At 48.1% G+C, this 13,041-nt stretch overlaps 7 protein-coding genes and 1 non-coding gene across 8 annotated transcripts; 3 read left to right on the forward strand and 5 right to left on the reverse strand.

Annotated features, from left to right (window-relative positions):
* Positions 1–33: 33 nt before the first annotated feature.
* On the reverse strand, positions 34–1,156 carry FOIG_15717 (uncharacterized protein; the record flags this gene model as incomplete). The annotated part of the gene is made up of 2 exons (XM_031217105.1): positions 34–933; positions 989–1,156. The coding sequence occupies 2 exons, from the start codon at positions 1,154–1,156 to the stop codon at positions 34–36; spliced, it is 1,068 nt and encodes a 355-aa protein (XP_031053126.1).
* Positions 1,157–1,452: 296 nt separating this feature from the next.
* Positions 1,453–2,685, reverse strand: FOIG_15718 (uncharacterized protein; the record flags this gene model as incomplete). The annotated part of the gene is made up of 1 exon (XM_031217106.1): positions 1,453–2,685. One exon carries the CDS (start codon positions 2,683–2,685, stop codon positions 1,453–1,455), a length of 1,233 nt encoding a protein of 410 aa, XP_031053127.1.
* A 421-nt stretch (positions 2,686–3,106) lies between these two features.
* FOIG_15719 (uncharacterized protein) lies at positions 3,107–4,327 on the reverse strand. Its single transcript, XM_031217107.1, has one exon. The coding sequence runs from the start codon at positions 4,187–4,189 to the stop codon at positions 3,356–3,358; it is 834 nt and encodes a 277-aa protein (XP_031053128.1). The 5' UTR covers positions 4,190–4,327; the 3' UTR covers positions 3,107–3,355.
* Positions 4,328–4,966: 639 nt separating this feature from the next.
* On the reverse strand, positions 4,967–5,785 carry FOIG_15720 (uncharacterized protein; the record flags this gene model as incomplete). The annotated part of the gene is made up of 1 exon (XM_031217108.1): positions 4,967–5,785. The coding sequence occupies one exon, from the start codon at positions 5,783–5,785 to the stop codon at positions 4,967–4,969; it is 819 nt and encodes a 272-aa protein (XP_031053129.1).
* A 584-nt stretch (positions 5,786–6,369) lies between these two features.
* On the reverse strand, positions 6,370–8,439 carry FOIG_15721 (uncharacterized protein). Its single transcript, XM_031217109.1, has 5 exons — positions 8,070–8,439; positions 7,343–8,011; positions 6,889–7,288; positions 6,737–6,837; positions 6,370–6,681 (listed from the first exon to the last, which is right to left on the reverse strand). The coding sequence occupies exons 1-5, from the start codon at positions 8,292–8,294 to the stop codon at positions 6,454–6,456; spliced, it is 1,623 nt and encodes a 540-aa protein (XP_031053130.1). The 5' UTR covers positions 8,295–8,439; the 3' UTR covers positions 6,370–6,453.
* A 1,151-nt stretch (positions 8,440–9,590) lies between these two features.
* FOIG_15722 lies at positions 9,591–9,673 on the forward strand. Its single transcript has one exon. It is a non-coding gene; the product is annotated as a tRNA-Lys (tRNA).
* A 461-nt stretch (positions 9,674–10,134) lies between these two features.
* Positions 10,135–11,192, forward strand: FOIG_15723 (uncharacterized protein; the record flags this gene model as incomplete). Its single annotated transcript, XM_031217110.1, has 2 exons — positions 10,135–10,438; positions 10,489–11,192. The coding sequence occupies exons 1-2, from the start codon at positions 10,252–10,254 to the stop codon at positions 11,190–11,192; spliced, it is 891 nt and encodes a 296-aa protein (XP_031053131.1). The 5' UTR covers positions 10,135–10,251.
* Positions 11,193–11,568: 376 nt separating this feature from the next.
* Positions 11,569–12,407, forward strand: FOIG_15724 (uncharacterized protein). Its single transcript, XM_031217111.1, has 4 exons — positions 11,569–11,868; positions 11,921–12,003; positions 12,052–12,096; positions 12,150–12,407. The coding sequence occupies exons 1-4, from the start codon at positions 11,643–11,645 to the stop codon at positions 12,180–12,182; spliced, it is 387 nt and encodes a 128-aa protein (XP_031053132.1). The 5' UTR covers positions 11,569–11,642; the 3' UTR covers positions 12,183–12,407.
* The last annotated feature ends 634 nt before the right edge of the window (positions 12,408–13,041 follow it).

Below are 13,041 nucleotides of genomic sequence, written 5' to 3' on the forward strand. Positions count from 1 at the left end.
CGAAAGCTCCAACTCGTTCTCCCAACGTCAGATCTAGTCATGGTCGATGCGGATCACGACCTTAGCGAAGTGCTTCTGCTCCTTCAGCTTCCTGTAAGCCTCCTTAGCATCTGCCAGCTCAAAGACCGCATTATCATATACAGGTTTGAGCTTCTTCTCATCAATGTATCGCACAAGCTCCTTGTACTGATTCTGGCTACCCATGAGGAACCCACGAATAGTGCACGTGAACATGAGAGCCCCCATCATGGGAACGGCCTGGGTGTCTTGCGCAACAGCACCAACGACTTGGATAGACCCATAAGGGCGCACTGCTTCGAGTGACTGCTTGAGTGTCTCATTACCGCCGATGTCGACGATCATGTCGAAGCCTGCTCCATTAGGCGTCAAAGATCGCGCTTCTTTGCCCCAGCCAGTAGGATTTTCGCGATAGTTGACAACATGAGTTGCACCAAGCCCTTTCAGCTTCTCTGCCTTCTCTTGAGATGAAGTAGTCGCCACGACTGTGAGTCCGAGAGACGACGCTAGTTGCAGCATTGCCACGCTGACGCCTCCAGTTCCCTGAACCAAGATCCAGGTGTGCGGTCCAACTTGGTCTTTGCCTAGTTCCGAGAGGGCATTCCAAGCTGTAATGTAGGTGACGGGGAGAGTAGCAGCTTGAAGCCAGTCAACAGACTCCGGCGCATGAACAAGAGCCCCTTCCGAGAATACTCCATGGGTTCGAAGCGTTCCTTTGGTACCCAGACCGAGCATGGTTGGCACATCAGACATATTGACATCAGCATCGCTTCCTCTCTCCACCACCACGTTTGGTGCAGGAAAAGTGACGACTCGATCACCAGGCTTGTAGTCTTTGACAGAACATCCAATGGCTTCGACTAAGCCCGCTCCGTCACAGAGAGGGACCATAGGTGGGGTGATGGGGCCAAATTGCTAAACTTTGTCAGTTGATGTCAAAGTCGACATCTCTGGACATCTAGATACATACAGCTGATGCAGCAATGACGAGGTCTCGATAGTTGAGACTGGCTGCATTGAGTTTCACTAGAACATCATTGGGGCCGAGCTCATCTTGCGATGGAATGGGCACATTTGTCTCATACTTGAGCGAGGTCTCAAAGCCCTGCTGGTCGTTGAGTATCCACTGTCTTGCCATGTCGTCTGGGGTGAGAGGGTAGAGATTATTGTTGGGATATAGAAGTGGAGAGTTTAGGATGAACAGGAAGCGTATAATCGTGTTTAAATATCTGATTGTTTATAGATGTATTCCACTCTTGTTGTTTACTCAGCCAGCGGAGGGTTGCGGATGTGTGGGGCGTGATAACAAAGCAATCCGCAAGCCAGAGCGGAAGAACCACCTGGACTTACATCACCATATTCTTCCTCCACTATCCTACTTACACATTATGGTTTTCTAAAGTGCTGAATCAAAGTTCTTCTATTCTGCTCATCTCATACGGCTCGTTCAGATCTCCACCTCGCTATCCTGTCAGGACCAATATCTAATTCCATCATACATAACGCAAAGTCGTCAATATCTCCGGGTTCCATATCCATCATGGCCTTCTCATGATCATTCCTGCACATAAAGCCTATGTTGCTCTCCGCGCACATCTTTGTCCAAGTGAACGCCGACCTCGCTTCCCAAAGCCCCTTTCTCGTGGTGATGGGCAAGGTCCCGTAACAGGGACCAGATTCAGTTTTCAGCAGCTCATAGCCTGATTGAAGGCCCATGGATACACACCATGTCCTTCGAATAGACTCTGACAGTACCCACGAATGCCAGAGTAGTTGCTCAGGAGAGAACTGGCCCAGGAGCAGCGGTAATGTGAAATATTGAGGGCTTACATTCGTGAGATGGTTCTTCATAATCATATCTCCGTTATTAGTCGCCTTGAGGGCATCATTCATCATTTCTTTCGTCCAATCCTGTAGGGTTTGAAGATGCTGCTCCGCTTTGTGACGTTGGCGCAGATCACCATCCAGCAATCGGATCGTGCAATAAACCAGGAGTGCTTGTACACGACTCAGGCTATTCAGAGTGTCTCCAGCTGTTCTTCTGCCGTCCTCAGACACTAATAACCTCTCGGCGTTCTGCTCTGCGATCCGGAGCACCATCTCATTGGTCTCCGGTGTCCTTGACAAATATGATGACAATGTTGTGAAAGCATCACTAATGCAGTCGGGGAGACTGTTTCTGTAGAGTTCATGATGCACAAACACATTACTTCCGCTTCTTGTCCAATCGCTCAGCCAGTCTCTTGTTTGGTATAAAAGCCCCCGAATCATGTCCGTCGTGAGATGCGCCCTATTCGACTCTTGAATCGGAACTGTCCTCCAGGAATCTGGATCAAGGAACCAAGCCACCTTCAAATCTTCTAATGAGATAGTACCCGGAGTGTTTTGATGACTCTCCACTTCTATGTCTACCAGCTCAGACCAACTGTCACCTTGGCCTGACTGCAACAATCGTGCCTCTGGAAAGGCTGCCAACGGGGAGGCTCGTCCCCCGCAGTTCTGTGTAGCTTGATAGACAAAGGTATTAGGTAAAGGCTCATAGAGACAGTCCAAGCCTCGAAGGTCGCAACGGCGGCATTTGGGCTGCTGCTTGGTGCACTTCCTCTTGGACGATTGACAGGCCTTGCAGGCTTTCACCTCGTATCGGGTCAGTCCTAGCCGGCTCATGATTGGATTAACGAGGAAGACTTCGGAACTCTTTTGCTGTTCACAGTAAACACATGGTTGTTTGCGGATAGCGAAGCCTGCTTATAGATCAGATTGCGGGTGAGATGCTACTCGTTACGGTTAGTCTTCCGCACTGCTTGTCTCCACACGCTGATTAATGATGTTTGCCTGCCAATGAGACTGAGCATGGGAACATTCAGTTAAAACAAAGACGATATGGCAGGTCGGAGGTACATTTCTCGGTCAAAATATAAGATGGCTTCCGGCTGGTAAAGCAGCACAAAGGAAAGTTTCTAAACTAGTTCTCCGTTTTATCTCATGGTAGCGATGAATTCACTGAGTGGGCCACCTCTCAACTGTTAGTGGGCCAACTTCCGGAGAGAGCTTCACCCAAACACCAAACAAAACCAACTTGGCGAATCTTTGTATCATGCGACCAACATCAACCAAGTGATGGCGCCTCGCAGACAATTAAAAACGTCTCAACTACCAAAGGTTTTGAAAGCTCGGAAACACAAGAGGACCCGACTCAGCACGACGCATTGGAGGCATCCTCTACCCCCTCAGGGGACGAAAGAGTCTTATTCTAGGTTTTGTTCTTATCAGCATTCATGCTGTAGCAAGTTGAATACAAGAGCTGAATGTGTTGGGTAATTTTGTCAGCCAAGCCTTAAAGTGCGACAGCAATTGCCAAAGCCGCAAAGCCTATCCAAGGTTTGACATCTCCAGCCGCGTCAACAATGACTGGGGGCTCCGTCGCCATTCCTGGAGTTCCACCATCAGTTGTAGTACCATCCATACATGTACCAGCATTGCAGGTAGCTATTGGTTGTTGGTAAGAGGTCGCCGGTCCAGCTGTTGTATCAGGCTGAGGGGCTTCAGATTGTGAAGCCATATGTGATTGCTGTGGGCTTGAGTTCGACTGGGTCACTTGAGTGGTGACAGAAGCAGGGACAGAGCAAGCAGTAGGAGTAACCAGTGAACCCCCTCCATTGAAAGGGTTGTACCCGAGACATTGGGCGTACTGGGCAGCACAGCTGGCCATATTGGCGTCTGGTGCGGTACGACAGGTGTTATAGTCATCGTTACACTCGGTAACGCAGTCGTATGTTTCAGGTATACTTGTGTCTGTACTGACAGCGGGAGTCATGGTGTCAGCACCAACAGTAGAAGATGAACTCCCGCCATATGCGGGTGCTGAAGAGCTGGAAGTGCCTGAACGTGTGTTGAGAACAGTGGTTGACTTTACAGCTGCCGTGCTAGAAGCCCCTGTAGCGCCTCTTGAGCATGCTGTCGGAGCGTTGATTGAGTTTGAGCCCAAGAATGGATTGAATCCGAGACATCTTTCGTAATCCTCCGCACAGAATGCTTGGCTGGCGTCTGGTTCAACTCGGCATGAGTTATATGCGTCAGTACACGCAGTTGCGCATTCATCGCGCTTGTACCAGCGTGCAAAGCCTGAACCTGCAAGGGCGATGATAAGAAAAGGGATCGTGGACTTCATTGTGACACGAAGCTGATGTTAAGTGACGAGCCGAAGACGGGACATGTCAAGGCGAGCGGCAATAGAGAGCGATGTTGGAATGTGCGGAACGTAGTTCTTTGAGGATCTTGATACTTATAATCACCTCTTATAAGTCACTGTATCACATCTAGTCGTCTAGGAGATGCTGAACTGCTTTGAGGCATTGGTTAGGCAGCTGCTAGCATCCGAGACATGGCTCCCATTCATCCTGTTTGCGTCTTGTGCCACGTGCAATCGCAGAGGGGCTATATTGAATTTTATTACATTGGTTTGCGATGCACAGATCTCAAGCGGCAGGGATTTGGTGCTAGCTAATTGCAGACTTGTACCATTGTGATTGACATGATGTTTTTGGTCCGGCCGTTTTCGGTTACTGAAACAACGCCACCCACAATTCCGAATACAAGGCATAAGCCACATGCTTTATCTTTATTTAAATCTTACATCGTTATTACAATCAATAGTTCAAGCTGTAGAATGTCCGGCACGATGTAGTGTTGTAAGGGCTTATTGACTCTTGTCCTTGTCACCAAGTTCATCGACCATCCCAGCAGCTGCCACGCAATGCACGAAGGACAAAGTCCAGGATTATATACGGGTCAAGAATAAATAAATTAATAAAATCAGCTCATTTTCAAGTCTTCTGACCATTTCTATAGAAAGCAAACCCAAATCGTACATCCAAACTTGCTTTGTTATCTACCTATGTCTACAGTCGTATTCTCAAACACCTGCCATCCAACACTAGACCGCTTCTTATAAGCTAACACCCGAATAAAAGCCATCCCAGTCACTGGCTTGCAGATTGACAAGGGCTTCAGGCTCAAGTTTCAGGTCCGACACGCCTTCCAAGGTGCTGCAGAAGCGTCCGTCACCAAGTCCACGCTCAGGAGTCATCTCTGCAAAGTCTTCAACAGACGGGTTGATATCCATCGATCCCTCACGGGTATCAAGCATGAACGCACTTGATGGAGTGAACGAACTCGAGGTCGTCGACATAGTGCTGTAAGCACCGCCAGACATAAATGCATCTCCAGTAACAGTCTCAACGACCGAACGGGCGTACTTACCTGCTCCGCTGACCTCCTCAAACTCAGACTTCCAAGTACGAGTAGTTTCGCCGCTTGGAGCCTGCATTAATTCAATGGGGGCCGGCCCTTGACAACGAACATGCTGGGTGATGTTAGCATCTGACAAACCTGGTGGGACATACAGGCCGAGGTTTGTCCCACGAGCAACGGTAAGGCCATTGTGGATGCCCACAACAAAATCCAGAAATCGTTGATCGTACTTGGAGAAAGACTCAATGCCACGAGAAGCTCGAATAATGTCGACAAGATTGTCGAGGAACGCGAGCTGGGTTCTTGGGTCGACGCGAGCAGCATACGCAACCAGGATCTCAAACTCCACGAATGTCAAGCCCTCGTCTCCTCCGAGAGAGAACACGATGTCATCAACTGTTTGACTCACGGCAGCGTTCAACCACTCTTGTTGGCCGTAGTTCATTACGATCGAGAACGCATCTTCGATGACGGCTGCTCTGTCGTAGCTAAACTTGTTCCAAATAGACTCCATTTTGGCGTTGGAAGCTGGAAGAACGTTTTTGGAGTTGGTAGAAGTGATGAGTTGGTTTTAGCTGGAAATCTTAGTGTTGAAAAGCTGAGATGAGTCGAAATGAAGAATCGGCAGGCGAATCTGGTTCCCTTATTATAGTTCGAAGCTGCTACGGTTCTGTGTCATGTATCAGGATCTCATCCAAGGTGTTCACAGGTTCTAGATAGATTTTGCAGCTTGTTTCTTTTTGTCTATCTGATCACCGATAACAAAGAGGGTTGTTAAATAAGAGTAAGTTATTGTTTCCTGGCCGATCCCCTTTGAACAGAGGTGAGAGCACGGAATCCGGTGTGTTTGGAACAAAGCACTTGGACATCAATGTTTCTGTTCGAGGTGATGAGCAAAGGTCAGAAGAATATCGGTCTGATGACTGTTCTGCTGTGCAGGCATGAGGGATAAAGGTCCTTTTGTGTTTTCGGCTGTTCTTTGCCCCGTCCTTGGGTTTTGGGCCTACGATAGGTACAAAGCCATACTTATAGGGATGCTTCTCTGTATGAATTATTTTCAGTTTTACAGCCTTCTCAAAGGCTAGAGGATGCTAACATTTCTCGGTCAATGGCTTCGGAATCTCATATTTCGTACTCCAAAACGGCAGTTCTGGTTCTATTCTATGTTGGCATTGTCTAACCCTAATGAGCAAATCTGAAGTCCAGCCTCTTATTGCCTTCATCTTTGGTCGTCCTCAGATACTCATCCTTCTCTCCATCCGACATAGCATTCCAAATGCGTTCTCGAGTCTTATTTCGCCATATATAGTACCCCTTGATGAAAATTGTCATCACCACGTTCCAACCAACAAGTGCAAGGAGAACTTTGTTTCCCCGTCGGTACAGAGGCTTGTCATCATCACGATAGATCTGTGCGTTTCGTTAGCCACGATTGAGACAGCGATGAATGTGATCTTAGACTAACCTGAGATGAGATTACAGAGCTTGCTTGGCAAATCATGTTGTACATGGCACTGCCCACTGTTCGGGTGCGAACAGAACCAGCGTTTCTCGATGTCAAACTGACTGCAGAACTGTCAGTAAAGGAACATAACCAAAAGAGAATCTTGTTCATACCGTTGATTGAGTGGATGTAAGGGAATCCAATCATCAAGATTGTTGCTGAATACCACGCCCAAGGGCTAGCGTTTTCGGGAAGCAGCTCGAGAGTTAAGAGCAACACGAAGCACCAGAACGAATAGTAGAGCAAGAGAGCCATTCTGTTGTTGATCTTTTCTGAATACCAAGAGATAAGGATCAAGTGTGCCAGGAAAAGAACATATCCCGGAATGGTCAGCAGATTCGTCTCAAAGGTGCCGAATCCTAAGGCCTTCAGGTTGAGGGTAAGATAGGCAGTGACGGGGTTTGTTGGAATCAGCATGGTCCAACTGATCATGTATAGCGGCCAGAGGTCATAGTCCATGAGTGCATCCCAGAGGAGCTTGAGTGTAAGGCCTTGACGGTTATGCATGCCTCCCTGTTCCGCCATGTCAGTGTTGCTAGAGTGGGTAAAGGTACGGAGTTCACTTACCTTGCCAGGGTCGTCACGCAAGACACGGTTGACCATGATGACTTCTTCTTTCTCAGTGAACCAACCGTCTTTACCACGGAACCAACTAGCTGTTTGTGTTGGACCGGGTGGTAGGTAGAACCAAGACACCACGCCGATGAAGAATGTCAGAGTGCCCTCGAGGACAAACAGCCAGCGCCAACCTTCCCAGCCTCCGACCGAGCGCATGTGAAGGATGCCATATGCCAGAAATGCGGCGACAATGAAAGTACCATTTGAAGCGCAGTAGAAGAAACCGACGCGCATTGGAAGCTCCCTATTGGTATAGAAGTACGAGAGGTAGAGCAGCGCATCTGGGATGAACCCTCCCTCGATGAGTCCCAGCAGAGCGCGAGTCGCATAGAAGCTTTGCTTGTCTTGGACAAAGCCTTGGCAGATACCGATGATACTCCATGTCACCATCTGAATGGGGATCCAAACATCAGGGCCGAGCTTTTTGGAGATCATTTGTGATGGGACTTCTGCAGACAAGAAGCAGAGGTAGAAGATCATCATGCCGTAGTTGTAGTCGTTAGTGTTGAGGCCAAGATCGTCGAGCATGCCATCGCTCAGAGCCTGTGAGATATTGCCACGGTCGAGTTGTAGCGCAAAGAACATGAGGCAAACCCAAGAGCAGATTCTCTTGTCTAACTGGAAGGCACCAAGCAGGTCAGTATGGCATCAAGTCGCCAACAGGGGATGAGCTTACCCGTCTGACTAGTTTCCTCTCCTCCTTTTCCGTCCATTCGGCAGTTGGGTCATATCGATGAATGCCTTCATATTCTGGAATAGGCTTGTACAGCTCTGTAGCTCCTCCAGATACAAATGTGTCGCCGGTGAAGTAGGCACGCTTCTGTGTTGAACCGTAGTCGTAATCGGAGTCAGACGCCGTAATGATCGGGTCGTCGATCGTGGTTGGCTTCTTGTCTGCCATATTTCCAGGCCCGAGATGCGAAATGTGTCGGTACTCGGTCAACTACATACAGCCTATAGGTGCGCCAAGCTCGGTATATAAGTAGTTCGGGACATTTTCTAAGATCCATTGTTGTATATCGTGCGCTGAGGATTAAATGGTGCAATGGTACAGATTGTCTGGCATATACCTGTCTAGTGTAGTTTTCCAACCATATATGTAACGCATAGGCGATGGTGCAATTTCTCGGAGGATATGTCGAATCTCTCCAACATGGCATTGGCTCAAAAACACGAAATCTCCGCTGCATCTTCTGCCGATGTCCCGCGGAGCTCAGTGGGTCAACATGGAAAAGGGTTTGCAATGAGACATGAAACAGATGACTTCCGATAAAGGGATCAGCCTTACTCGCGCAATTTGGGCTTGGCATTACCATTAAGGCCGCAATTGTAGTCCTTCTGGAAATGGTGGCTCTGCTGATCAAGTCGACTAGTTCGTCAGTTGGTCTGTCCCTTGAACGCGTGCGAGGGCCACTCGATGGCGTCAACAACACTGCCGAGAGTTTCTCCGGATTAAATAATTCTCGTCAAATATTCGTATTGAACGAGCTTTCAGTACTCAAGTCATTCTCCTTTTCAATCTCGAAGGGCTTGTACTTCATCCTTTTGTCTTCCCTTTTGGCGATGTTCAGACGGCAACAACAGTAATCAACGACACTGCCCGCTTCAGTGGAGCTCAAGAAACTGGCACCAAAAGTGGACTCGGGGATGAAAAGCGCCGCTGGGGAGCAGGGTCTAATTTCCCCGTTACCGATCCGTCGCCCGCACCGTTTGCTCCGAGATGTTCCAGGCCCCGACACTACATTTCGAAGGCCAGAGTTCCCATGATAGAAGGGTCACAAAATACGAATTCACTGATTGATCAAAGCTAGAAGAATGAATGATAATAAGGAATAAATAGCAAGTAGGTTTATTCGTTGCGTAGTTTTTGGTTGATTCCGGGTTTGGTGGTGGTGGTCATTTGTTGTGTCCTTCGATTGAGAAGGTTTGTCATGATCGCAGAAAAAGTTATTTCACGTTGAAACAAGGCAAAGAGGAATTACAATGTCGAAGTGATTAAAAATCGACTCTTTACGAATAGCTTCCCAAGCCCGCTCCAATAATACAACCAACCAAGGAGGCAGGCATGCTTAAACACAACACACAAGATCCCAGAAGTCAATTGCCGGTACCCTACCCTGGAGGCTGCACTGGTCTGCCTCAGGGGAACGCAACTGAAGCCTCACTGGTGGTTCGAAAAGCAACCAATCAGAGCCACGCCCGGTTAGCTCAATCGGTAGAGCGTGAGACTCTTACGAGTACGCGATCTCAAGGTTGCGGGTTCGACCCCCGCATCGGGCTGTTCCTATAAAAACGATTGCGAGCAATAGCGAGGCATCTATTTTTGCCATTTTGCACTTTGTCTGAGTCCTTTAACCTTTTGCTGGTGATGATTGCATAGTTCTGCAACAGGGTGGCGTTTGGTTTTCACGCCGGCCCCACTGTTGCTCTCAGGCGATCGCAGTGGGAGCAGCTCCAATGCGCATTGAGCCTCATCCACAATCTCTCGGAGAGTGATGACACAGAACGGAAATACACTTAAAATAACTGAGCGGGGATCTAATCACAATTTGACTCGTTTCAATGAGTGTAAATGGCACTCAATCCGAGCCAGTTCCACTGACCGCGTCATCTTGGTGGGTTGGTCAAGGGACCAACACTGCTAGCTCGTGAATATTCGCATTCAGAATACGAAAATTATCATCAGAACCTCCTTAAGAACGCCCAAATGTCTGTTCCGTGCAGTAGAATCTTTCTGATCTCGAAGCCTTTCCTTTGTCAGAAAAGTCTCAATTATCCCCTGCAAATTCTTCTGTCCGTTCTTGAGGTCGTTGTTCACATACATATCGTTATCCCTCTTTTAGTTTTCGTATCCGAAGATGAGCGGAGATGGGCCCTACGGACCCGTTGTCAACGGGACTCAGATCGTCTTTTTCGAATACTTGCCCAACAAACCTGCCGCCGTATCCTTCGTTGTTCTCTTCGGCATTGTAACTTTAGTCCACCTGGTATTCCTCTTCCTCCTTCGAGCCTGGTTCTTCATCCCCTTCATCCTCGGTGGCATCTGTAAGTAGACCCCATAGCCTTGGCGTTGGTACCTTCTGACACGGATCCAGGTGAGATCTTTGGTTACTTCGGTCGAGCCCAAGCCCACGATACCCCTGATAAAGCAGGTCCCTTTATCCTCCAGAACGTCCTTCTCCTCGCCGGAACACCTTTCCTAGCCGCGACGATCTACATGAGTCTTCGGCGTGTTGCCACGGCGCTTGACTCCCAACATCTTTCGTTTATAAGTCTTCGATGGTTGACAAAACTATACGTCCTCATCGACATCGCATGCATTGTCAGCCAATTCATAGGCGCCATCATACCTGCTTCTGGAGAACCAGATGCCATCACTAAAGGCCGAACTATTCTTATTGCTGGTCTGATAGTTCAACTCTGCGCCTTGAGTATCTTTATCCTCACGTCGCTGTATCTATACATACGCATAAGACAAGAAACTGGACCGTTCTTGGATTCATCCCTGGTACGGTGGCGGCGATACTTCAGAACCATCGAGGCTGTGACGATCATCATGATTATTCGCAGTATTGTCCGTGCAGTCGAGTATCTTCAAGGACAAGGGGGGTTCGTCATATCTCACGAAGTCTTCATCTATCTCTTTGACGCCTCACTTATGTTCCTGGTCATGCTCTTGTTTTTGATCATTCATCCAGGACGGCTGGTCAAGAGCGGTACAAGGATGAAGCGGAGGGGACAGACGCATATTGATGAGGCAGGTGATGATATCATGCATCTGCGTGAGTATCGAGCTTAGCATATTCCAGTTGCTTGAAGAAACTGAGAATACCTATCATTATGTAAACAGCTTCAAATTTTTAGGGCTTTCGAGTGATTCCAAAATACAACCAGTGCATTCATTTCAGTCTTTCAGACAATTGCAAAGAACATTAAGCGGTAGCATAGCGAGAGTAGTCAGACCGAGATAATCGCTACAGGGAGATATAAGCTCTTAATTATAACGAGTTTGAACCACCAAGTTTGGTTTCAGGCATCTCTGACAAGTCTGACAAGAATGAAGGTGATGTCGATTTCGGCGATGCGATGGAGGAGCGTAGCGGCGCGATAAGAAGAGATAAGATAAGATAAGCCACCAAACCCCGCTGTTCATTGGCCGATTCCTGATGTCATCTCGCGACAACATCAATTTTCAGCCTTCACTCATCTCATTGCAGGACCATCTTCAACACCAACAGTACAGCCCATCATGTTTGCTCTTCGACGAATCATCGCCCGCCCTGTGCTGCGCGTAGCGACGCGTCAGATCCACGTGACACCACGTCGCTTCGCCTCTGCCGATCAGCCACCGAACATGCAGCAGATCGAATCAATGATGAATGACCCTCATATTCGTGAGACGTTTGAGAAGCTGAGCCGTCATCCTCCGGCCATTGAGGCCATGCAGAAGATGGGGGACATTATCAAGAGCAAGGGTAAGAAACTTCGGTGAATCCAATTGCAACCTCGGCTGATGATCTGGCACAGGGCTTGCCACTTCAGGGCCACCGAGCAAGATGGACATCATGAAGCTCATGATGGATAAGGAGTTTCGTGATGCAGCGACAACGGTATGTTTGTCGTCCGAGTCTTTAATTGTGTGCTAATTGGGATTGTAGTTGACGACCGAAATGCAAAATGCTGGTGTTGAGATCAACCCTGATGTTAGCTTTCCTACCTGCTTCATTCCCGTCCAAGTCACTGACAGTATTCCTAGGTCTTCATGAAGATGATGCAGGGTGAGAAATGAAGTTGATATCTTCATACGGGAAAGTGTAGGGTTTATTGCATCAGCCATGACAAGAGTTGCGATGGCTCTGAGAACAGATTGTTGTTAGCCCTCAAGCATCGAAGAAGCCAGCGTATATTATTCAGGACTTGAACTAAACTGTCTTGCAACATCACCAATGTGTCAGAGCCGCGTTAAAAACTGGTTGATTGTGAATTGCGTCATGTGATATATCGTATACCCAGCGACGAGCCTTTGAAGTCCATAACAAACGCCCGATTTGTTAATCCCTGAGCCGTCTCTACATATGTTTCATTCTATTTCAGGGCAATACTTATCATGTGCATCGATCCAAGGTCCCGGACCTTAGCTTCCGACGGACACTATCGGAGTCACCGCTCGATAGTCTCATGCAAGATCCCAATCAAGAAGGCACAAGAGGTCAAAGCTGAGAAAGGAAATTGAATGCGAGGCATAGAGTTCACGTGAGACTGTTCTCTCTGCCGTTCTGACACATTGAGATGAGTATGTCGCAGAATTAAGTCAGCTCACCCGTTCAGCAAGCCACATAACCGAAACAGTTCGGCATGAAATTATAACCAAGGGAGTGACATAGCTTGATGAATGTTCCAGACAGATACCAGAGATATTAGACATAAAAACAAGCTTCTGCAACAGACTACCGGATTGGCTGTCGCTGGCAATTCGTAAAATTGCGGGATTTTTAGTTCACGCTAGCCCGGGCCCCTTGACACTTCTCCCGTGATCAGAATACGGCCTTGAGGTCGAGGCCACAGCTGAACTCTCTCGTGGTCTAGGAGCCAATCAATTTTATCACTAGACCAGTTTCCAGATGCCTATTGAGGAAGCTGGTCCCAGA

The sequence above is a fragment of the Fusarium odoratissimum genome, assembly GCF_000260195.1.
Source record: "Fusarium odoratissimum NRRL 54006 unplaced genomic scaffold supercont1.58, whole genome shotgun sequence".
NCBI classification, from domain to species: domain Eukaryota; kingdom Fungi; phylum Ascomycota; class Sordariomycetes; order Hypocreales; family Nectriaceae; genus Fusarium; species Fusarium odoratissimum.

Bases quoted from the DNA above. Each gene is read 5' to 3' on its own strand.
- FOIG_15719 (XM_031217107.1), bottom strand. From the start codon at position 4,189: ATGAAGTCCACGATCCCTTTTCTTATCATCGCCCTTGCAGGTTCAGGC.
- FOIG_15721 (XM_031217109.1), bottom strand. From the start codon at position 8,294: ATGGCAGACAAGAAGCCAACCACGATCGACGACCCGATCATTACGGCG. The intron at 7,289-7,342 runs GTAAGTGAACTC...ATGGCGGAACAG, and splicing joins TGCGTGACGACCCTGGCAAG to GGAGGCATGCATAACCGTCA. The intron at 6,682-6,736 runs GTTAGTCTAAGA...CGAAACGCACAG, and splicing joins GCTCTGTAATCTCATCTCAG to ATCTATCGTGATGATGACAA.
- FOIG_15724 (XM_031217111.1), top strand. From the start codon at position 11,643: ATGTTTGCTCTTCGACGAATCATCGCCCGCCCTGTGCTGCGCGTAGCG. The intron at 11,869-11,920 runs GTAAGAAACTTC...GATCTGGCACAG, and splicing joins GGACATTATCAAGAGCAAGG to GGCTTGCCACTTCAGGGCCA. The intron at 12,097-12,149 runs GTTAGCTTTCCT...CAGTATTCCTAG, and splicing joins GTGTTGAGATCAACCCTGAT to GTCTTCATGAAGATGATGCA.